The following is a 25,291-nucleotide window of genomic DNA, read 5'->3' as shown; positions in this document are numbered from 1 at the left end:
TAGAAAAAGGAAGAAGCAAAGGTTGTGTTCTTTCTTAGAGAGGGAACGAAGAAGGCGCGTACGGTTAAAAACAGTTCGGACGAAACAAAAGGCGGAGCATAGAGAGAAACGTCTGAGCATCGCTCGTATTGTATTTTACGTTGGAACGGGTTTTAAATAAAAGAGTAATGTGTTTGTCCGTTTTGCCTCCTCCAGTACGATAGAAAATACACACGTCTGATACGTCGTGCGTTTGTATACGCATAGTTTATTGAGGGTGAGTAGGTAGGTGGGTACGTGGTTAGGTATGTCCCCCTTACACCCCTAGCCAGATACTCTTAACATCTTGGTGGAACAGCATGTTCAGCCAATCAGATAGGTGCGCGGGCGTGGCCGTGCCTAAGCGCGGCTTTGCGTTTGGCCGAAGCCCCGGGGTGGAACACTGTGGCACAGTGTTTTATTTCGCGCAACTGTGGAGGGGCTGTTAGTTTCTGCCCTATCCCTCCCCAATAAATTCCTTCTCGCTTTCCATTCTCATTCCTTCTTTCTTCTTTTGTCACGTTATCTCGCTCCGACATGTTCCACTTCGCGCAGTATCGGTCTCTTTCGTGCACATTCGTTTCTTTTCGGTATCAGTGTTCCCTCTCGGTATCCCACTCCCTGTTCACTTTTCCACCTTCTTCCACATTTTTCCTCCACACTTTCAGTTTCTATCTCTATCTATCTTTCCCTCGTTCCCTCGCTCTTTTCTTCTCTATGCCCTCGCTTCCTGGTCTCCTTGCGACATTCTGAACACCTCCCTCCCCCCCCCCTCCCTTGATTTCTATCTTCCCCTCCTCCGCGCCTACGTGCCCCCACCTCCTTATTCGTCCGCCTTCGGCTCCCTCTTTACTGCCGACACCACTATCGTCGTCGCTTCTCTGTCTCTCCACGCTACCTGAATCGACTCTCCCGGGATGCTGCAATTGTTGACAATGCCGGAGAGTGAGAGAGAGTGCTGTGAGAGGAGTCGGGGCGATTCCGCATTTCGTACCCCGACACCCGTACGAGCGGTGGTGCCGCCGCTCTTCTCTGCCGGTGAACTTTTCGGAAGTGTGGGCGCGTGCGCATGTCTACCAGTCGAGCTTTCTCTCTTCACCGTACTCGTCGCCACTTCTCTCCGTCTTTCTTCTTTCTTTTCCTCATATTTATCTCTCTCTCTATCGTTCTCTCGTTCGTTCACTGTACGGTGCCGGTTCGAAGGTTTCTACCGAACAGCGTTAAATGTGATTTCTTCGGTTGAAGTAAGAAGAGCCTGTGTGACTACATTCTACATTCCCGTTAAACTCTGTAGCTTTCCATTCCATCAATTGATCATTTAATGTGATGCAGTTAGAAATTTGAGATATTTACATGACAGTGCATGTAACTTGGAAAACATCAGAACTTATTATTCATATAAACATTATAACATAAATTGTGAATTAAATATTACGGTTATGAAAAGTATTCGGTAGTGAACAATTTTATCGTAACGGTGTTAAAATGAGATCGATACGTGTTAGTGCGTACCGGGCTTTGTGCTCAGCTAAAAATGACTATTTTCTGTGATCGAGCATTTTTTTTTTTTTTTTTTACTGTGAGTTTGATAACAATGCCCACAGATCACAGTGACATTGTTGATTTTATCAATCATTCATAAAGTGATCGGTTCTTTTTCTACATCTTTTATATTTCTTATTCAAGACGTTGATTCGATTATTATTATTACTCATCTATCGAAACAATGTCGTTGCCGCGGGGTGTCGGTCTTGGTGTCGACGTGGGTCAATTAATGCAACATCAGCAACAACAACAGCAACATCACGTGCTACCAGCCGCGTTTTTTCTTCGTGCTAGTGCTGAGAGATATCAAAGGACACCGAAGTGTGCAAGATGCCGTAATCACGGTGTTGTTTCCGCGTTAAAAGGTCACAAACGATACTGTCGTTGGCGGGATTGCGTATGTGCGAAATGTACATTAATTGCGGAGAGACAACGGGTCATGGCTGCTCAGGTAAACTGTCATTACGAGTAATTTATATTAAACACAAATATTATTATTTCGACGGTGCTTATTAAAAGAATTTTTCTAATAATTGACAGAATTATTATTTATTATAATAGGATTAATAATTTGTATCTATGATTAAATTTAAGGAAATTATATAGAAAGCATATTTCATAAAATATTTCATAAAAACATATTGTTGATAAGGATTTACCAATTTTTTTTAAATACCAAATTAGAAAATATTCAAATTAGATCTTTGATATTATATTAATATGTGTTCCATATAAAATGAAACACATAGTTGTGATAAAAGTATTTCATCATAGTATGCTGAGTTTTATTTCTAATGGTATAATAGATATAATAGATAAATTTCTAAGTTTTTAATGTTTCTTAAAACATGTGACACTTCACATTTGTAATTTTTAATGATGTTTACATATAACGTAACATAAATAAAAGTGAAACGTGTATGTAAATTGAAGATGCATTACTATAATAATTTTTTAAAAATTCAGAATCTTTTATATAATTGCTTTAAATTTTGAGAATAATAGATACTATTTTTAATTTGATTTGTCAATGCACTTTAAATGTTTCATTGTTTTATTATTTTCAATTATAAAGTTTTAAATGTAATTTGAACTTCATCATGATATATATTTATATTTTCAATAGAGTTTAATTGTTGATCCTTGTAGTTTCAAAAGTTAGGCTAGATTGATACTCATATTGTGATTGTATAAAAATATTTAATATCATATAGAAAATGAAAATCATGACATTAATTGAGAAATAAACAGATAAAAAAAATAGAAAATGTTCTAGATATATATTATAATACACGATTGAAATTAGAATGGTTAATCTTTTTCTAATTTTAATATCAATATTTATTTGTTATTAAATTATTAAAAATAATTAAAAATAATAACACTTACGATATTTTATATATTTTTTTCTTTTTTTATAATCTTTTATAATCTTGTTAATCAAATCTTGTTAATAAAATCAAAGATGGTTCATAAGAAAATATAAAAATAAATGAAAATTAATAATAAAATCCAAGTCAAATATATTTTTATGTATTATAATTATATTATAATTAAATATTACATATACCCAAAGAAATCTTTCTTAAACTTCAATTAGTATTGGATCACACTAATCTGAACTCCATATAATTTTACTAGAAAAATAGTATAATAATTAATTTTGGAATTATTTAAAATAAAAATCATGCGTGTAATTTATAATTTATTGTAAAATTCGTTCAATTGTGCAGAGAGTTTAATGCGCGTTGAAAGTTAAATAAATAAATAAATATTTAATGATAGATATATCAACTTAAAAGATAAATCCAGTATACTAAAAAATGTAATAAATATAATAAATATTTGATAAATTTTCTTTCTTCTTAATTTTTTTAATTGCAAAACTTTACGACTTTTGTCCCGTAATTTTGATAAAGCAAGGTTATATATTAATATAATTTTAATAAACAGAAAGATAAATGATTTATCCTATTTATCATGGATGTCTATTTATTTTATCCTCTACATATCCACATATATACATATATAGTTTTTTTGTATACACTTACGTATACACTTTGCACAAATATATTTTGTGAATTGACGCGAAAAAAACGTTCTACAGGTCGCGTTAAGAAGGCAACAGGCCCAGGAGGAGAGCGAAGCCCGCGAATTGGGCCTGCAACTGCAGTACAATGCTGGCAGCTGCACTACTGCTCCCGTGTTGCCTGGCGCAGCGAGTGCTACTACGCCAGCTGGCAGTCCGCCCCCGCACCCGGCCCATGTAGCAAGTCCGGCCGGTTTAGCAATTCCAGCGGCTGCAGCAGCCGCGGCCGCGGCTGCCGCCGCGCACATCCAAACGCAACTTCAGCATCAGCAACCTGATTGCAGTCTTTTGCAACGGAAGAGACTTCCTCAGGATGAATATCGGCAGCCTAAGATCGAGAAACAAGAATCAATCGTCGGTGGAATTGGCGGTAAGTAAAGTTTCACTTTGAAATTGTTTTGCACTGTCTTAATCTTAAAAGATTATAGAGTTTTTTTCTACAATTAGTTTGTTTCGTTTGTTTAAGTTAGTTTTACAATAAAATATGTTCAGATATCAATTTTCAATCAAAGACGTATCAATTTTGATAATTCATGAAAGTTTCTTTTTTTTTTTTAAATAAATTTAATTCCTTTCCTCTTTGGATAATTTATAATCCTATTGAAGTATAATTTGCAGTATTATTTAGAGTTTATAAAGATTTAATTCTAATAGTTAAAGTTTTTATTTTATGATATATGTTAATACGTTGACAATTTCTTTTTCTCGTATACTTTATTCCGTTAAATCTGCTATTTCATCAATAATGAATTATCATCCGTTGCACTTTTTACATAATCTAATAATATATATGTATAATATCGGTGGATCATTGAAACCAAACAGGTGGGTTATCATCGAAATCGCGCGAGTAGAATGACACGCGCTCACAATTCTTATGGGAAGGTGAACAACACACGCGTGTGCACTTTACCGAGGGTGAGAATGAACTAGCAAGGAGGAAAGAAAGAAGTCTCGAGAAAGGAGCGAAGGGTTGTGTGAGGAGAGAGAATTAAAAAAAGAAAAGAAAAGAAAAAAGAAAAGAAAAGAAAAAAGAAAAGGAGAAAGAGTGAGAGTAGAAAAAGGAAGAAAAAGCTGCCATTAACGAGTATATACGAGACTTAAGCTTTGAGTGGTATAATAAGGGGCCAGGAGTTTGGCCATTATTTACTTAACATTATGGTCTCTGGCCACTTGCCCTATTTAGTCGCGTATGTTCACGCACGTTCCTAATGGGCACTCGTTCGCAACTCGAGCGTGCTAAACGCATGCGCTCTATCTTCTTCTCTCTTACGCACATTCCGTTCTTGGTCGCGTGTCACATTTTTGCTGCTCGTATAGCAGTTTTGCGGAATCGTTAGAATAGATAGATGATTGATTGCAACGAAAGATACAAGATGTTTGTAAAATTGGTTTCTTCATTTCTATAAAATCCAGTTTTGAGAAAGTTTGCAGACGCTTTTCAAGATTTTATCACTAAATTTGTTGTTTAATTTCATTATTAAATTTAATTTTATTTCGTATTTTACATTTAACGTTGATTGATGATCTTCATCATACAAATACGGGATATAAATTTTAAAATTACATAATTTAAACTAAACTGTTTGTGCGTGTATTTGTATTATGTGTATTTTGTAACATTAACAAAACGGTATTTGCATACGAATTTTATATTTAATTTGGAAATTTATTTGTGAACATGATATATATACATATATATATCATATCAGAAAAGAATTTCATACAAAGGAAATATTTTCAACCTATTACAATAGGTTTTTTCATAAAATTGTTCACTCGTATACAAAAATTAATAGAATTATAATCCAATAGATTCCAACCTATGGATTGCAATTTTTAATCAATTAAAATTAGTTATTGCACGACGATAAAATCGTTGTATAAAACGATGAAAATGATAATTAAAAACCACTTGCCTAATGGTTTTAACATCGAGGAAACAATAAATAAAATTCAAACGGACGATTTTTCTTTCCTTCTTGTTTCTCGACTTTTCTAAAAAAAAAGGTAGCCACGATGAAACTTCGCTTAAGTTATATCTCGGTGGTTCGCGTGACCGACACAGAGGAATTAGTTTCTCATTTCCCTATGAAAGATGGAGAAGGGTCGCAAATATATAATACACAGAGAGATGTCTTCTCCCTCAGTTCGATCTTCGAAACAGAGTGCTTACAGTAGTGTGTATAGACGAGACGCGTCTTCAGTCGAGAAGTTTAGCCGTAATTGAATTTCTCGGGCCAGTGCCTACCACCGCTGGGGGATTCACGACTGGTTGGCTGGTTGGTTTGTTGGTTGGTTCGATGGTTTCCTGTATTCTTGCTAGGTCGAAGATTCTGAAGTTGGGGGTTCATGCACTCTCGCTCTCTTCCTCATAGGTTCTCGAGAGGGTCTCGACGATGATACGGTATTGTACACGTTTTAGACAAGATTCTCAAGATATTGCTTGTGTTCTAGGATCGTTAATAATCGATGATTGTGATCAATAACTTTTTTTTAATCTTTGATTTTTATAGGATAACGATTAATTACAAGAGTCTTTTTATTAATTTGATCGTATTTATATGTTCATGTTTAATTGAATTTAAACAGAAATTTGGTGTTAGATGAGCTTGTGTTAATTTCTACTTATATAATTTTGATCGCATGCGAATGCGATTTTAAAAGAAAATAAACCAAATTCCAAGTATCATCACCTGATCACCTGATTTTATTCGACATAAACGTGTAAATAAAAGTACACGAGATTTTCAGAAAAACGAGTTATAACTTGTAAACGTCTTAATTCATTAATGTTAAGTAATTAAATTAGTAAAGGAATTCAATTAGGCATATTTATTTTCGATTGAAGATATACATATCTAAATTCACAATTTCACAAGTCGATACTTACTCCGTATCCAAAAGTCGACATTAGATAGATAAGGGTGCACGTCCATAAAGCGGGCAAGCGGTGATTATACTCTGAAAAGGAGAAGACGACGTAGATTTAGGTCTTTCCAACAGGACTCCTCGAATATCGTTCCGTATGATACCGCTTTGTACCGTGCCTCGTACACACGCGAATGGAAGAACGTCTCTTTTGTGTGTACGCGCGCGGTGCTCCCTTTATCCCCGAAGGATCACTTGGTCTCTCCTTCGTCTAAACCCCGGGGACCATTATCCAGCCAGTTTCTCACAGTAGAAGCTTCTTCGAGTGTCCAAGAAACTTTGTGAAAGACCAGTTCGCTTCCGTTCTTCCTCTTTCGTGGCCTGTAGAGGACACCAGGAAATTATTTCACTCGACCGTGCACATTCGCCTTCGGCTTCTCCCTCCAACAATTCTCTTTACTCCGTTTCAGACGTGATATCGCGTTGAACGATCGATTCGTGAAGTCTCGAGCGGGGGCGACACCGGGAGGAAACTCTTTCGAGTTTTCTTTTTTTTCGCGTCGTCCTCCTTTGATCGAATCATCGTTTGTTTTATCGAGGAAAATAGTGGATGGATTTGTTATTTGTAATTAGAGTCCCTGGTAAATTTTTCTTTTAAATTTAACATTTCTTGAAATGAGTAGCGATAACGAATAAATACTATTTTAATTTTTCTTTTGTAAAGAAAAAAAAAAGGAAAAAAGAAAAAAAAACGCTTAATAAACACACTCCGTTTATCACGAGTTTGTAAAAGATAATTTTCCTTATTTCCAACTACTTTGTCTCGACTATTTTAATTTTCAACCGATCATTCTTACTGATTATTCGCGGCACGTAGCACGTGTCAACATCCAACTTGTAATCAATTTCGAATGAATTCGTTAAAATGTTTGACGAAAAAATTGCCAGTGTTGAAAACTCGATGTATGTAATCCGCTATCTCTAACAAACACGATACGAGAGGGTCGCGATATAGGTATCTACAGCGAGTCGAGGTACGATATTTGCAATCGGTACAGGGATCCATGGGCAAGGAGTTTGTCCACTCGTGGAAGGGCATCGCTAACGTGGCACGAATATTACGAAGACTCGTCGCCAAGAAAGAGATAAAAGCCAAAGAGAGTATAGGATACGGCTACTTACGTTCCAGCGACGTGCCTGGTAACATTGTTTGCAAAGAGTCAGCACGGCTTCGCAGAACAGAAGAGCCCAATCACGGACTATGTATTCCTACCTATTTGCATAGGTGTAGCCGGTCCTACGAATGCATGTACACGTGCAATGCCGCCGTGGAAGCACGTTCCCGAGTGTGTTTGAACAAAATTCCTGCCAACGTCCTTCTTTCTATCCATCACACGATGTTGGCTTGTGACCCGTCCAGGATCCATGCTCTCGATCACGATGGATTTTCTTGGAAATCCTCGCCTTCCTACATGATTTCTCACACTTTGACGATTTTGGTATAAATGTCCGTCAAAAGATATATGATCAATTGTATCCCAAGAAAAAAATGTTTCACGTTTTACATCAAAAGCAAAATATAAATTTCTTTATTTATTATATAATTTCTAAATATTATTCACGTGTATTGGTATTAGCTTTGAATCGTGAACTTGTAATAAATACAAAGAAACAGAACGTTTTTCTGTTAGATTTAGGTTAAGTTGGGCTGACTTTTAATTGCATTTTACGATGATAATTAATTGTTGCACTAGTAGAAAAAAGTATTCTCTTTTTCTTCTTTCTTTTGCTACATCGTGATTAAATTCATTTATCTTAAGAAAGTAATCTTCTACCGAGTAAAAAACACTTTTGTCTCGCCATATTTTCATGACGATTTAATCTCGCGTCGTTCAAGATTCACGTTGGTTTTTCACTCGGAAAAAACGCGGATCGACGATGAAAGGATCGCGATAAGCGATACCTTCCGACTTAATTAAAAAGAGCACGGCTCGCGTAACTGTTCTGCAGATGTAACAAAAGGAAGAAGAAGCCCTTTCGATGGTGAAGTACACGTTTGATTAACCATCGCCCCTTCCATGCTCTCTCTCTCTCTCTCTCTCTCTCTCTTTCCTTGCTTCTTTTTCATCGTTGAGAGGGAGAGGAAAAAACGTAGAATAAGGTTAGGTGGTTGAACGAAGGCTTCCGAATAACATTTTTAAATTGAAAAAGCGAAAAGTGATCCAACGACTGGTGGTTTAGTTGGAGGAAACCATCGAAAATGAATATAAAACACTTTGATTCCGTTTCTTGGCTCGGTTCCTCTTTTGTTACCATTCTCTCACCTCTTTTCCTTAGCATAGGCCCGTTATATATTTCCAATGGAAAATAGAACCTGTGATGCAAAGATCACAAAGGTGTAAGCGAGTTCGTTATTTTTCATTGTAAATATATTAGCAACACGATAATATGAGTTAATAAAATGGAAGAAAAGAATTGTACGATTGGCATGATTTCTGATCGGAAGTTGTTTATTTTTTAAACATTTTTTTTTATCTCTTATTTTTATTACTAATTATAGGTTATATATATTTTTTATTCTTATCTCTCTGTAGAATCCAGAGGAACGAAGATGAAGATTCGTATCCGAAGATAATGAATAAAAACGAGAAAGAAAAAGAGATTTAATAATATTTCTTTAATTAAGCAATAATAAAATAATTTCGAAAGTTATTCATTTCAGAAATCTTTATAAAGAAACGAGGAAAGAAATTTTTTCCATCGCGAATCAACTTGAAAACTTAATAATTATACGACAAAAATGTATGAAGGATTTAATAATTTTTTTTTTCCATCGATATTTTTTTAACAAATCCTCGTCGAAATTTTCTATAATATAACAATTTGTGGACCAGAAAAATCAAAGAAATGGGAATGCCGATCCCTACGTAACACGTATTTACTTATCTTACTTACATGCATTTAAGCCTTTCATTTATGCTTTATAACTACAACATTCTATACAATTTTGTACAAGTTTCCCTATTTACGTACGAAGAATGTAAATATGCTTAAGCGCATAGCTCATAAATGTAATGTAATGCGTACGAGCGATAAAGCATTTAGAAATGAATTCTCGACACACAGCCTGTGCCGAACCCGATGCGTATCGAGGCACACGTAAGAATTCAAGATGACGAGTTATACGGTATACGGGGAGGAGGAGGAGGGAGGGAAGATCGGTTTTCCGCATGGGAGGATTGTGGCGAGGTGCGAGATGGCGGAAAGCGGGTTGGTTACGGGGGCGTTGGTTGGAAGGCGTGCGAGGAGGCGGAGGAGGAGGAGGAGGTGGGCGGGGGAGAGGATGAAAAGTAGGAGACGAAAAAGAGAGTCAGAGGTCGAAGCGTGCCCTCCCCGTGGTCCTGTTGGCGTTCAGCAACCGTTTACGAGGCATAAACGCCGAAACAAAAGGCGGCTGGGCGCGAAACAATTAAAAACGTTACGCCCGATCGCTCTCCACCGTTTTCTCCCTTTCCACCCCTATCCCTTTCTTTCTTTCTTTTTTTCTTTTTTTTTTTTTTTGTGTGTGTGTCTCCCACCCCATATATCCCACCGTCCCTTTCTCTCTATCTCTCGAAAGAGAGAGAGAGAGAGAGAGAGAGAGAGATTTTTCTCTCGGTAGTTTGTCGCGAGGCTCTTTAACTTCCACCCCTATAGCCATCGAATCGAGGGTGAAAGGGGGGTTAAATGTGTATAGGTATCCCTTTCTAACTTCTCGCCAGGCCGGTTTTCACCCCTTTCGACGGTGCAACACGAAAACACACGGACGGATAAACCGACGCCCACACGTCCCAGCGTGGAAACAAAAGGGGAATCGCGACGATTTAATGACTGATCGGGCTGTTGCTCGCTGTGTGTCGTTTCTCGGGCTTTCTTATATCCAAGAAACTTTCCATTCTTTCCTTTCTCTTCTTTCCAACAACGAAACTCCTACGACGCCCTGCGAACGAGATTCGTGGGGGTTTTGAATCTATTCTTTCGTAGAGTTATCTCCACTCGCTATCCTTTTTTGCTTCTTAGTTACTAGTTTTTGATTTTCTAGGAATTTTTCTTTTTATTTCTTCTTCCAATATTTGATATTGAAATTTTTAATACTTTAACTGCTTCCGTCCAAGCTTTCTCATTTTCCTCGTTAGATATGTTTTATATATATCTAACATCTTTCTATCTTTTTCTAAATTATAATAATATTCAAACAAATACAGAGAGAAGAAACTTTTCCTTAATTAACTATATATTTCCTCGAGTTTTTCCCCCCTCTTCCTCCCTCGTTTTCTAATTCTTCCTAAAAATTGCTATTAATTCACCTCCTTTCCCTAAAGCGCCAAATACCCCAAATACCTCAATTTCCTCTAAAAAAAAAAAAAAAAGAACCATCCCATCCTTTTTCCTCCAATTCTCCTTCTTTCGTCCAAATCTCTCCCTTTCATCCAACATCCCAATTTCTTCCACAAGGTAGTACCATCTTGCACTTCTCCCTTAACACTGATTCACCCTTTTCACCCCAACTCTTCCTCTCTTTCTTCTCCTTCCTCTTCCTCCTCCTCTCCATCTCCTTCGGCCTCTTTGTCTCAGCTTTCCTCACGCTCTCAATACTTGCCTTTCTTCCCGACGTCCTCGAGTCGCGCCGATTTCCCCGCGTCATTTTCTCTTCTTCTTCTTCTTCTTCTTCTTTTTTTTTTTTTCTTTCTTCCGCGGCGATCACGGATCGCAGGGCCTCGTGCTATTTTCCGGGCGTATCGATACGTAATAATGAGAAGTCCTTTTCACGTTCCTCGCTCGTTCTTCCGGCGAAGTGGTACGCGTGCACGGTGCACCGCACCCGATTTGCTCTCGGGGGTCCCTTCGTAACTGGAATGTATTTCCGAGGCCGTCGCCGACGGTTTTTTTCACCGTCGCATCCGATTAATTAATCTCACGGCTTGGATTCGGAATGTTTTTCTCCTCTTCTGCTCCCTCTCTCCCTCCCTCTCTCTCTCTCTCTCTCCTTTACCACGGATAAGAAAGAAGGAACGAGGAGTTGAATTTTAATACTAGGTCCAGCTGCTGATTTTCAACGGTTGTTCGGGGTGAATGGGCGTTCCTCGACTCGATTTCACGTGGAATACGAACGATTGTTTTTATTATAACTGCTTTGGCGCAGTTGTCTGTGATGTATTGAATTGAAATTATATAACGTAAATAACGTAATATTTACGTTATGTTGTAATTATAGCGAGGAAGGGGAAGAATTTTTATAAATATAATATGCGCTCTTGTAAAACGAATTTATCGTAAACAACTGACTCGTTTGAAATTGTTTATTTTATCTGATAATTGAGAACCGGCATAATTTTCATTTTCATTTTCAATCTAAAATATATTGATCCGACTTCAAAAGCATTGTTAAGGATTATAACAATGGACAATCGGAATTGGGTGTAAAGAGAATATTCGATAAAGAATGTTGTTGTCTTCTTTGTTTGTTGCAAAAATTAATGGAATGCAATCAGTAGTTCACACTTCGAGCATATGAGAAACGCGTCAAAAATTATATTTATATATCATTTAATAAAAATTATATCGTTTTTAATTAGTTTTTCTTCTCACGCGATTCGTAACATTATTTTAATCTAATTTCATTTATTATAACACCTAATTTGATTCGATAGATAATTCTATTTTTTTTATTTCTTAAAATTGTACTTCGAAGAACAATTATACAACGCTTTCTCTGATCCCAATTTTTATTAAACTTGACTCGATAATAATGAAAATTAAATTAATTAAGAATCAAATTGTTCTTCCCCTATCAACACAACTATCTCTTCCCACAAGATAATTCTCGAAGGAAAATAATTATTTAAAAACTACGATTAATCATTGCACCATCTAAGAATTATCTTAAGTAAAAGAACTTTAGTTAAACTCCTTGAATCCAAATCTTGAATCTTCGTATCCGCCATACTATATATAAACTGCTGGAAGAGAATACACAGAGGAAGAACAAAGCTTGCCGAATACCCGGTTACTTTACGATCTTTCGAACAATAGAAAATGATAATTCATAGTGGGTGCTGTCTACGACCCTTATATTATCGGGTCGACGTGTGCGAAACGGTCGACGGTCGCGGTTATATGGCCGACACTGCCAGTGATAACTGTAACGCCTCGAAGGGTTATTTATTGCGCCGATTCCTCGTGCAACCCCTTTTTCCACGTTCCCAGGGAATACACAATAGCGCTGTGTCATCGTTTTTTTTTTTTTTTATACTCTTTGCATCCCTTCCTTCGACAACATTGCGAATATCCTTGGAAGAAAAACGAGCATTTCGCGGCGGGTGTTTAAATACCTTTATCGAAGCGACATTAATTAATAATTTTGAAATAATTTATAAATTTATAATAAAAGTAATGTGAATGAATTTTTTAAAATATAAATAAGTAAAATTTAATTTTGTACCTTTTGTATCAGGGTTGATTAAAAATAATTTAAAAATTTAATTATCTCGAAAATAAGAGAGCTAAATTTATATTATTGTTTTTGTAGAAATAAAATTATAAATATAAATTTAGAAGTTATATGTTAGACGAACTTATTGATATCTAGTTTTTTTAGAAATAAATTTAATTTAGATATAAATTTTTTAATAAATTAAATTTTATATTAAAAATTTATGGGATAAACTATAAATTTAATAATAAAAATTTATTTTTTAATTTTAATATTATGAATATAATATTATTTTTTAATTTAAAAAATTTAATAATTTAATTTTTAATTATAAAGATTTAAAAAATTTAAATTTTATTTTTAGTATAAAAATATATATTAAAATTTTTAAAATATAGAAATAATGATTAAATTAGTAATAAGTTATATTTTAAATTTTTATTTTAATAATTATTAATAATAATTTAAAGGAACTCGGCAAATATATTATTCACCTGTTTATCAAAAACATGTCTTATTGATTATAATTTTAAGTCGATCTGCTCCATGAATAGTTATTTAAATAGCTGCAGTATATTGACTGTACAAAGGTAGCATAATAAATTGTCTTTTAATTGAAGAATTGAATGAACGAATTAATGAAATAATTACTGTCTCTAAATTATTTAATGAATTTAAATTTTTAGTTAAAATTCTATTCTTATTGATATTCAGCTTGGATAATATAAATTGATGCGTAGATTTTCAAAGTTTTTCAAATTTTTATCAATTGCGAGTTATTATCATTAGAAATAGTGAAATTAGATTAACGAGATTTCAACGTTGGATTAATCAAAGTGTCAAGGATTAATGTGATAAATGCACGGAGATAAATTTTTCTAATAAAAGAGGATTTACTATGTGTATGCCTATATCTATATGATGGCTATAAAAATATTTGCACGTATCCTTATTTCTCATCAGAGCATTCTTTTTTTTTCCCCCGTCACGTTTTGATTAATGATTATTAGTTATAGAAATAATTAGATATTGTTAAATAATAATACGCAGAACACGTGAAGCGTGACATATGAGATGTCCTTAATAAATCCAAATTAATATAATTTTAATAGCAATTTGGATAATTTGGATATAATATAAGTGCTGTAATATACCTAATTGCGATTATTATATTAAGAATTAAACAATTCTTTTTTTTTTCTAAAAATTGAATAAAATAAATGTATTTATAACTGAATAGACGAATATCACTGAAAAAAAGACAATCAATAATTTACCTTCTTTATCAATGAATCCAATTAAAACGAGTAGATAGATATTCTTCTCACATTGAGAATGAAAGAAAAATCTTGGTTACTCCTTTCCTATCCTTTCATGCATCTTTTCCCATCTTACTCCCTCGCAAATGTGGAAAACAGAAAACAGATCGTCATCCTTTGATCGAATTTTGACAAAATTTAATCAAACAACACCTCACAAATGCTCGCAGCTAGATCCAGACAGGCCACTGATTAAATTGACAAACACACGCGCACGCGAGTGCACATTCTTACCGGGCGCGATTAATTAGACATCCCCCGAGAGAGCGTACAAGTCCGTGGGTACTCTTGACCGATGACAAGACGCGCTCTCGAAGCAGATACACCACAGGGCTGGATCGTGTGAGGACACGAGCCACGTTGTTGTAGGTCTACGCCCTAAACCGGAGCCGCGGCGTATCACCGTACGGTGGAGACAGACGCGGACAATGGAATCATGCGAGGACAATGGCGAATAATTTAGAATGGCATATAGATATCGGGAGCTTCCGGCCTACGGCGTCGCTGCATAATAGAGAATAGGAGTAATAGGACACAGGCTGCGGGGCAACTGTGGAGGACACGAAACATCCCTATAAATTTGGCTTAGGCCGACGACGACGGCGACGACAGAGACGTGAATCCTTTTCGATACAACTCTTCTTTTATCGATAGAATATCTTTATTATTCCGATTGGATATGCACGTGTTGTGAAGGATTTTGTCTACCGTTATCTGATAATATTCGAATATCTTATTGGTAATTTCTAAATTGACTTATCATCATTTACATCACGTTTACTTTCAGCTCGTCTTATTTGTTTTTTTTTTTTTTAATATGAATGGATATATGATCGTTCGTTCAATACAATAGTAGTTTTCACAATGATACAAATGTAAGTAGCAATCTTTATTCAATATCTCTGGAATGAAAAAGATGTAAAAATTTAAAATACCATAATTTTATCTCATCAATCTCGCGCATCCCTTTCTTACGTTAGGCATACGTTTCTAATCGTCGACGAGAAATAACGACGAGAAATTGAATCATTATCATATACGTTTCTTCTTTCTTCTTTTTAATTGGATATTTTTAATATAGAGCGCAATTCTATTCTATTCTATTCATAATTTCTCTGGAATCATATTCTCATGCATAAGTTTCGTACGTATAATCTTGTCAAAATTAATGCAAAAAATAATGCATCAAGTACAAAAGGATTAAGCATCATATCTCGAAACGAAATATAAATCCATCAAAAGCATTCTCGCCATTTTCTCTTCTCATCTCCCTAATACGCTCGCAGTTCAAGGCAGGAGATATTCCATTCAAACGTGAATTCGTAATAAATCCTTTAGCGTTGCCAAGGGGTCGAAAGCCGAGTTTCTCGACATCGAAACAAGTTTTATTAACTTCCTCAACCCCCGTTCTACAAAAGCGTATATACCGGTGATACGTTACACCTTAGCCTATGGTGGGACACACCACGGCATTGAAGAGAAAGTTGGACATTTCGCTCGTGTGCGCCCGACAACGGGTAGAGATTACAATAAATTGCACGTACCCTTCTCGAAATACAACACGGGCCATTGATACGAGAACGAAATTTGAACAGATTCCAGCTCGTGATACAGTGTTCCCTTTTCTTCTTTTTTTCTTCTTTTTTTCTACCTTTTCTTCCCTTTCCTTTCTCATTCGTCGTGTTTCTGGGCGTGATCTAGCGATCTAGTCTCCGTTTTCGCACCTCTCCTTCGATTAGAATCGGTCTTAACGGGCACAACGGAGTGATATTCGTTCTTTAGAAATGTTGCAATTGTAAATCAGTCCCGATTGTATTGTAAAGTATTTTATTTTATTTTGTTATCAACTATAATCTAACAAGTAAATAAAAATGATCTCCCAATTTTTATACTTTCTTACTGAGAAATAATGTGAGTATCTGTTTACAGGATCAATTTTTCTTTTATAGAGATAAATAAATCTATTTATTCTTTACAACGTTTATATTTCAATCAATAATTTTGAATCGAATTTTTTATTCTTTCACCTCTTGATTTGTATGAGACACACTCTCCCTTCAAGTTTCGAGAATGCGGCAAACACGCGCTTCGTTACGCCCGGTTCCATTGCAAACGATACAGAAGAAGTGTGAAGTCACCCCCTCCCGGTGGTGTCGAAATATAGAGAGAGAGGGTGGCTTCCAGCTAGAAGGGTCACCGGCGAAGAATGATATTTTAATAATTGTCTCGTAATCCATCCTACGAGAATAAAGGCTTCTTTTAGCCTTGGAATTTTGTGGGAGAGGCAACAGCTACATTAACATCAGCCGTCGCGATATTGCATTCCATTCTTATGATGCTGATCGTCATTAATATAATTTTCAACGGGGTTGGAATTGCAATTACGTGCCTTGATCGATGGTATTACGCGATGTGATTAATATTATCTTTGCTTTCTTCCTACTTTTTTTTACTTTTCAAACGAAAATCAGAAGATTGTTTTGCACAAGTTTCTTGTTCTTCATCGATTGTAGAAAATTCTTCGATTGATTCTATTTCGTTGAAAGATATTAATATCAATAAGATTAATAATTTTTGTATAATTCCAAGATATTGGATTTGAAGAATTATAGATTAAAAGGATTCTGAAGTATGCATGTATTTTATTCGAACAATAATTTTAAACACTTTGCCAATGTAATGCCACAAAAAAAAAAAAAAAAAATTTAGATAGAATCTTACGATATTCGTCACTTTCTACTTTTAAAGTCGACGATAGGCTGATAAATCTAACGAGAAATTCAATTGAAAAAAATGATCAAAAAATTAAATCAAGCAATGATTAATCGTTCAAAAATATGATATTATTAATATTTTGTTGATATCTTAAAAGTTTTCTCTATATATCAGACATCAGTATTCTTACATTGTTTCTCGATTAAATTTTTCTTCCGTATTTTGTTGCAATCCAATTCGTATACCTACAGATGTACTAAAGGTGAAGAATATCGAGGAGAGAGTTGCGCGGAGACTTCAACGCGGTGAGTTAAAAATTTCTTCGATCCGTCGTTAGCTGAACGCTCGAAACTTGTATTTCTGCAGAGACGATTGAATTCAACCGAAACGGAAAACTATAATTCGACTCGTTTATTTCTTGCGCGACGGTCGTTACCGGCCCTCGTTACCGGAAAATCTGAAGAAGTATTGGAAACTATTACTAATGACCATCGACAAGATTTTCTCGTATTTCTTTTTTTCTCTTTTAATTTCTTATGCTTGAGAAAAATGAAGTAGGTAATTTGAAATTTGCTTTAGAGTTATTAATCGCTAAATGGAAATACGTTAGCTTCCCTGTAAAAAAAAAAAAGAAAAAAATAAATAAATAAAAAACATAATAGAAAATAAAGTGGAAGGAAAAATGCATTTATAATTATAAAGTTCAATGTAATTTTAAAAATCTTTTATATAAATCATTTTGTTGATTTAAATATTTCAAAATGTCATCTTGAAAATTAATCATCAAAAAAAAAAAAATATCTATACTTATTTTATTCAGTTAAATATTTCTTTTAAAGATTAATAATTTAACTACGTATATATTTATAATACGCATATTTTTAATGAAATCTTTCTCTCAACAATTACATTAATTAAGATCGTATAATTTTATATGACGAGTCGTTCAATTTTTTGATTTAATGTTAAAAATATTTTTTCATATCCTTTTATTAAGCGTTTTCATCGCTTTTCAAATTATTATCATCTCGTATAACCGTATCAAAAAAGTTTACCCTGAGAGAAGCACGCAGTTTCCCACAGGTAATTTTCTCACAAGCGAACCTTTAGCGAGAAACATCGTACCGCAATCGGGGTACCTTTAAAAATGAACGTCACAGACAACTACACCGCGTGAATAGCGAAAAAGCAGCGATTCTTTCTATTCAGAGGCGCTCAACGAACCCATCTGTTCCCCCCGTTGGCCAGCTCCTTTCTTTTAATCCCTGTTTCATTAATAGTTCTCCGGTAATTCGAACCCACTTCAGTTCCGTTCACCTCGAATTACCACCGATAGATTCCACAGTAACTTCCGTCGAAAGAGATCCCCGAAAATGTATAACGGCCCATGATTCGTTTCACTTTCCTTTCTTTCTTTTTTCTTTTTCTTTCCATTAAAGAAGAAAATAAAATTCGAATTTTGATCTTTTAACGATTTATTACGTTAGAATACTATATAAGACAGATATCTATCTACTTAACAAATAAGATTATCGTGATGTTTATTAAATTGTTAAGTTTAAAAATATCACTACGTATAATTGTAATTTAACTGGTAAAATGGATAAAGAGGGCGAAATTGCATGAAAATTTAAATAGATATATTATTAATCTTATCGTTATATTATAAAACGAATAGGAAAGTAAAAACTCTTAATCCGAATCGATTTAAAAAAATCTTGTTATTCATAATAACAAGAAGAAGTCACGTTACATTAAGATATTTCGAAAATATTATTTTATCGAATGTTATAAATTGAAGAATCTTCAAAGAGATTCTCAATCTTGCACAAAATAATTACGACAATCTAACCAATAGCATTATACCCCATACTTGTCTCCTAAACTACATAATACTACCGGGCTCAAGAGTGCCGTTATAACATGCGGGGGCGTAGGTATGCACGTGCACGGCCATTGAGTCCTCGTCAGTCCGTGAAAGAATTCCACAGGGGGTGCGTTGCCCGTTGAAGAAAGTCTGCTGCGGCTGACCGCTCGTTAAAAAGTTTAACCGGCCGTTTATTAGCGGAACAGAGAGGGAACGAACAAGAGTTGGAGAGGGGAAAGAAGTAATATATAGGGCGAGTACGAAATGTAGCTTCTACCTTGACGTTTCGCTTGACGACTTTACCCCCTCCCCTGCCCTTTCACTTCCCTCGTTTCTGTTCCACGGGTTAATTCTTGACGCGCACGCTTTCGATAACAAGGTTGTTTCAAGTGGCTCTCCCAAGCTTGGGGGATCTCTATTACTTGCCCCGAGCAACTATATCGAGTGTTCCGCTGTTTAACTTAATTGCCGCTAGCTGCTACTTCGCTGTTGCTCTCTTTTTACATAGAGGGCAGGTTCGTCGCTTAGTTAATACGGTTCCCTCTTACAATGAGCGAGTGGAATTTGATTGGGTGTTTTTTTGAATGCCATCGAGTGTTTCGACTGTAGTTGGACAGTCTATTTTCTTCATCGTTTATGGGGAATTTTTATTGTATAGAGTGTTGCATCTTGTGATGTACATATAACGTGGTATTTAGAACTAGTAGTAATTTTATTTTGATTTTGCAAAATAGAATATTTTAAATGTTTTTATATAACTTTTTCCATATAAGTATTTATGTTATTACAACAAAACTTTCTACCATCTTCTATTATTCTATATTTTCTATAATATTGTAATTATTATCTAAATAATAATATTTTCCTAATTTTCTATTTCAAGTGATCATTATTCAATTCTATCTAGTAATATATCCCCAGCGACTTAACGTTTTTAGTCATGTACATATAGCTAACTAACAATAAATCGTTATATATTCGTCGTTACCGATTGATTGGAACGGTCCAATGCGAATATCAGCAGGTGGTAAATACACGCGGGGCTCACAATAAAAGATGTACAACGTTTTTTCAAGGGTGTCAAGGATCCGTAAGAGTCAATTCGGCATGCGTCGTAGAACAATATAAAGTGTTTGCTGGCTGGAGAATTTCATAGGTATTGTGCGTATTAATGCACGCTTTTTCTTTTCTTTTCTTTTCTTTTTGCTTTTTTCTTTTTTTTTTTTTTTCATTTCGTAAGCGAACGATACGCCCTGTTTTGTTCCAGGCACAAAGAGGTCGAGAATCTCTGAGAGCACTACGGGAACAATGCTTTCCACGAGCGACACCGGTAACGAAGACGACCGTGACTCCGACTCTGGTGGAGAACTTCTTACTGACCGTTCATTGGGTAAAGTTCCGTACATCTCACCAATATAGATTAATCTGTGACAAACAATTGAAGCTAAGATTGTAGATTACATAAAATAAATTGGAATAAAAATTAAAAATCAATTTTGTTGAATATAATTGAATTTGCAAGAATATAACTTTATATATACTCGTGTAATGAAAGTTTTAATTTAAACTATTACATTATTCGTGTCTTATATGACTTTATCTTATATGACTTATTATTATGTATTTTTTTTTATTGTATCGTTAAAAAAAAGAAGTCAAAGATTTAAAAATTTACTAAATAATAAAGTTTATTACTTTTTATTTATCTTACATTCAATGATAAATCAATTATTCATTGAATTTTTATTATTAATATTTGTTAAAAATTATTTTGTTAAGCAAAAATTTTATTGTCAATAACCAAATCATATGAAAATTCTGTAAAAATAGCTAGATAACTCTTGTGTGTAATAGCAATTCCAACGTCAATTGGAATAACGGAGAACGATACAACGCGGAAACGATCAAACAGCCTGAACGATTCTGAGGATGGAAGTCCGGAACCAGGTTCCCAGAGCCCGACGCATACACCTCCACTGACGCCAGCATTGACACCGCAAAGAGAGGATACGCCAGCGCCAGAAAATCTCAGCCTTCGCAAAAGCGGAAGTCCTCAACAAACGCAACAAACGCTTCAACCGGTGGACTTGGTACAGCCTAGACCTAGCCCTCCACTACCTTCGTTGGCGGTTAGCTTTTTACTTTATTCCTTTGACGAATCAATGTCTGTACGTGGGATTTCAAACGTAATGTTTGATGTACTAAGAGATGATATGTCAGTAAACTCATATTCGAATTTATATGAGCCGGTTTTTATAGTCAAATTGAACCTCTATTTTTTGCAATTTTTTTATAATATATCTCAGGCAAATCTAATCTCGTATTGATTAATTTTTTATTGCAATTGCATATATAAATAATAAAGCAAACGGAATTTTTGAATTTATTAATTCTAAAATATATATATATATATATATTAATTTTATAATTATTTTTTCAATGTTTTGTAATTTCTGAATTAATTAAATTTAGTATTATAATTTTTTTTATTTTATAAATGAAAAGAAATTTATATTGGAGAAAAATACTAACGTAATTTTAAGCGTTATATAAATAGCATGAATCATAACTAAAATCATTGCAAAAATAACAAATATATTTGCATAATAAAAATTCTTAGTGATTAATCGTATCAATTTATCGTCCAAAAATCTTATTTATTATATTTTTATGTCAATGTATGGTACAATGAATGCTAGCAATTGATAGCAAGAAAATTGAAACAAAAAGAAAGGAAAACCTCAATTTTCGTCTGAAATTTCAATACAATCAGCTTTACAATAATCTTTTTCAAAGTAATCTCTATTTTAATCAATGTACTCCTATCAAAGTAAGTAATATAGTATTTTTATAACAATAAAAGAAACAATGCAATTAATAATACAATATAATAAAAATCATTAAAAAGATTAATATAAGAATAATATCTTTAACATCTTTATAATATCTTTCATAACAGACGATAATACTCAAGGAATTAGGAAGCTTCCTCTCTTTGAAGATAAATCAATGCAGATTTGTGGAATATAATTACACACTCCTTTGCTTAAAATTAAAAATACGTTAGATATTAAACTTGAACAAAAGTTAAAAGTTAAAATAAAATAAATATACAAGAAATAAACGATTGCAATACTTTTTCCAGGCCGCAGCTACCGCGGTACACTTTCCACCCTATGCCCCTCTATACGGTCCAGCAGCGAGTTCGCTTTATTGTTCTCCAGCGTTGTACCAGCATCAACATCATCATCACATGCCAGAGCCCCGTGAGATTCAAATGCAGATGCAGATGCAGAATATTCAACAGACTTGCGGCCTTCAGTTGCAGCAACAACAACAGCAGCAACAACAACAACAACAGCAGCAACAACGATCGCCTGTCGACGTTCTGTTGCGAGTGTTCCCGGGAAGACGTCGCGCGGACGTCGAGGCTCTGTTGCACCGGTGCAAAGGTAAGCCCTGTAATTTGATATCCGCGACTATTATTCGTAGACAGAACATACGATCCATCCGTCCTCGTATAGTCTTATATCGAAAGACGATTTCAGAGGATACGTCCATAGTGTTCTCGAGTTTCCTTGCAACCCACAACCGAGTTTCAACCCCTTTGGTCGCAAAATTCGTGGTAACGTTTAGGGATTGAATTTTCAGAAGGACCAAGGATTCTTGGAATCTCGAATTGCGGGCTGTAATTTTGAACAGCACCGATCGAAATGAAAATTTTTTCTGGGTTTCAAAGGATGGGCATGAAGTAATTTCAATTTGATAAAATTTTCTTCGTGGAAGGAAATCAAAAGAAAAAAATCCATATCGCATGGATACTTTGTATATCTGAAATATAAATAAATTTAAAAGTAAAAAAAAGAAAGAAATGACGATTAGGGGAAAAAGGATACATAAAGATACATAAATACAATAAGATCCCCGTTATCTCAATACTCGAAGTTGACAATAATTTGATAAAATGAAATAATGTTTGTTTCATCTTATCACATAAAATTCATTACTATAGTTTTATTGTTTTATTATATTAATCCTTTACAGTATCAACTGTAACTTCGAAGTTTACATTCACAAAGTGGGTAGATACACACTTTAAACATTTTGTTTTGTTTCACTTATCATTTCACCATTTTATTAATTTATCACTGTATCGATATCAAATCAGTTCTTTTAAATGATTTTGTTCCTAAAGATAATGATATATTTCTAAGTTTCAGATTAAATTTAAAAATTGTGATTAATTACAATTCCTTTCTCCTTTCTTTCAGTAACAAAAATTCTATTTATTAAATTGTTACAAATAAAATCATCGAGTATTTTAATAAGATTATATAATATATCTTATAATAAAACAACTTGATAATATTAATCAAATTTTGATCTAACCAATTCAATACCAATTGTGTGTCAGGATTAAAATTATTGCAATTAATCGATCACTAATAATTCCTTCTTTCATTTTATATATTTATAAATTGTGAACCATTTATTCTTGAATAGTTTTACGAATTTATTAAATCGACAACATTTCAACAATCTAAAATAAAAATTTAAATAAACAAAATCGCGCGATTATTATTCCTAAACATTTACATGCACACAACATTACAAACGTATTTTCTACTATCCGTGAAAATAACTTGAAATATGTATATATATACATATTATCGGTGGATACGGGGATCTTACTGTATCCAAAAAAAAAAAAAGCAAAACAAAAATTTTTCACTCCAAAAAAAAAGAGAGAAAAGAAAAAAAAAGAAACAAAAGAGTCAAGGAAAATGGAAACTGGCAGAGATATCTATGTCACAGGCGACGTGGTGTCCGCTATGGAGGTGTTGGTCTGCGAGGATAGTCTCCAGCCGAAATCAGCTTTCTCGCCTTTGGCAGGCGCATTGGCGTCGGCTGCGGCCGCGTCCGCCTCGGTTTCGGCCGCGTACGCGAGCAGAGCCGCGTACTGCACCACTCCCATCCCTTCGACCAGGCACAGGTTCCTGGCCGCTCCTTACGCAGGAACCGGCTACCTGCCCACAGTGATCAAGCCGCCCAATCAGAGTCTCCACGCGAATGGTACGAGTGACGCCTATCAAGAGACCAGTCCCGACGACGCCAGCGACAAGACGAGCTACTCCGAGTGACCGGACGACGCGCAGGCCGCCACCTGGTCTTACCTGCAATAGCCTAGGGACGACGGGGGGAGGGATTTCGGCCGTGGAAATGGCTGCCTGAATCACGAGGAGGACGGAACCTGAAAGTCACAACATATGCGAGTCGTGAGAATTTTCACGAATTTCTTTCTGATTGGGTGAAAATCATTGAGATGGGAACAATTTAGAAATTTTGTAGAGGATTGGTAGAGCGAGAGATTAGGAATGAATAGTTTTGAAAAGGGAGGAACTGAAATAAATAAATAAATAACAATTTTTTGAAAAATTTCTGAAATTTCTGAAGATTGAAAGATTACTAGAGGTAAAACTTTTTAGTACATGGGAAAAGAAAGACGAAAAATTGTTTAATTTAAATTGATGATCAATTTCTGAAAAATTAGAATTGTGAAAGCGTTTAACATATATATATATATATTTGTTAAAGATTCAATATCATTTTGGAGTTTAAGAAGCAAAAAGTTATGGTACGACAGATATCTGACAAAGAAGATATTGATAAGAATGTGAAAAGAATTGAATAATTTCACTATAGAAATAATAGAAGAACTAAGTGATATTAAAACAGAAAAGAATGGATCCTTATTACAAAGTTGATGATTTTTATCTAGAAGAACTATCGTTTTATTTACTTGCAAATGTAATTAAGTCGAATGAAGGTCCAAAGAAAAAACCAGTCATTAACAACTTTCAAATATGCATCTCTCTGAAGAAGTATTCTACATTTTCTAAAAATATTATAGATGCACCATATAGTGCATTATTCAAGAAGAGACAAAAAGAAGTTGAAAGTTAAAGGAAAAGACGAAATCAAATATGTATATGATATAAAAGAAGAAGACGATTTTTATGAAAGAATTCCCTTAGATTCTTTCCGCCACTATAATAAACGTTGTTAGAGAATTTCCGTGAATGGAAATAAACTTCTCCTTCAAATGTCTCCTTTGAAGAATTTACAAAGCAGTGTGGCCAGTAATCCACCTAATATACATACGTACAATTCGTACTGATCCATTTTCTTTGACATGTAACGTTCTGTGAACGTACAAAGAAAAATATATAGATAGGTAACGACGAAGAAATAAAAAGCGAGCCGCACGTTGGTGGCCTCATTGTAATAATATATCTTTATACATACATGTGTAGATAAAGCGACTAAACGAGGTATGTGTGTAGTTAATATTTATGAGAGAAGAATGAGTGAGAGAGACAGAGAGAATGAGAAGT

The 25,291-nt window shown here is 34.6% G+C and overlaps 1 protein-coding gene and 1 long non-coding RNA gene across 2 annotated transcripts; one reads left to right on the top strand and one right to left on the bottom strand.

Moving 5' to 3' along the window:
- Window positions 1-1,744: 1,744 nt before the first annotated feature.
- dmrt99B (doublesex-Mab related 99B) lies at window positions 1,745-25,228 on the top strand. The gene is made up of 6 exons (XM_012486429.3): window positions 1,745-2,014; window positions 3,671-4,022; window positions 20,164-20,286; window positions 20,751-21,025; window positions 22,042-22,348; window positions 23,712-25,228. The coding sequence occupies exons 1-6, from the start codon at window positions 1,745-1,747 to the stop codon at window positions 24,035-24,037; spliced, it is 1,653 nt and encodes a 550-aa protein (XP_012341883.2). The 3' UTR covers window positions 24,038-25,228.
- On the bottom strand, window positions 18,732-22,727 carry LOC147656918 (uncharacterized). Its single transcript, XR_015293518.1, has 2 exons — window positions 22,033-22,727; window positions 18,732-20,321 (listed from the first exon to the last, which is right to left on the bottom strand). It is a non-coding gene; the product is annotated as an uncharacterized LOC147656918 (long non-coding RNA).
- Window positions 25,229-25,291: the final 63 nt, after the last annotated feature.

This window comes from Apis florea, unplaced genomic scaffold (assembly GCF_048593485.1).
Source record: "Apis florea isolate Af1SG1 unplaced genomic scaffold, ASM4859348v1 contig_3493_pilon, whole genome shotgun sequence".
NCBI classification, from domain to species: Eukaryota; Metazoa; Arthropoda; class Insecta; order Hymenoptera; family Apidae; genus Apis; species Apis florea.
Note: the sequence above shows the minus strand (reverse complement) of the source record. Positions and strands in the feature narration are given on the sequence as shown.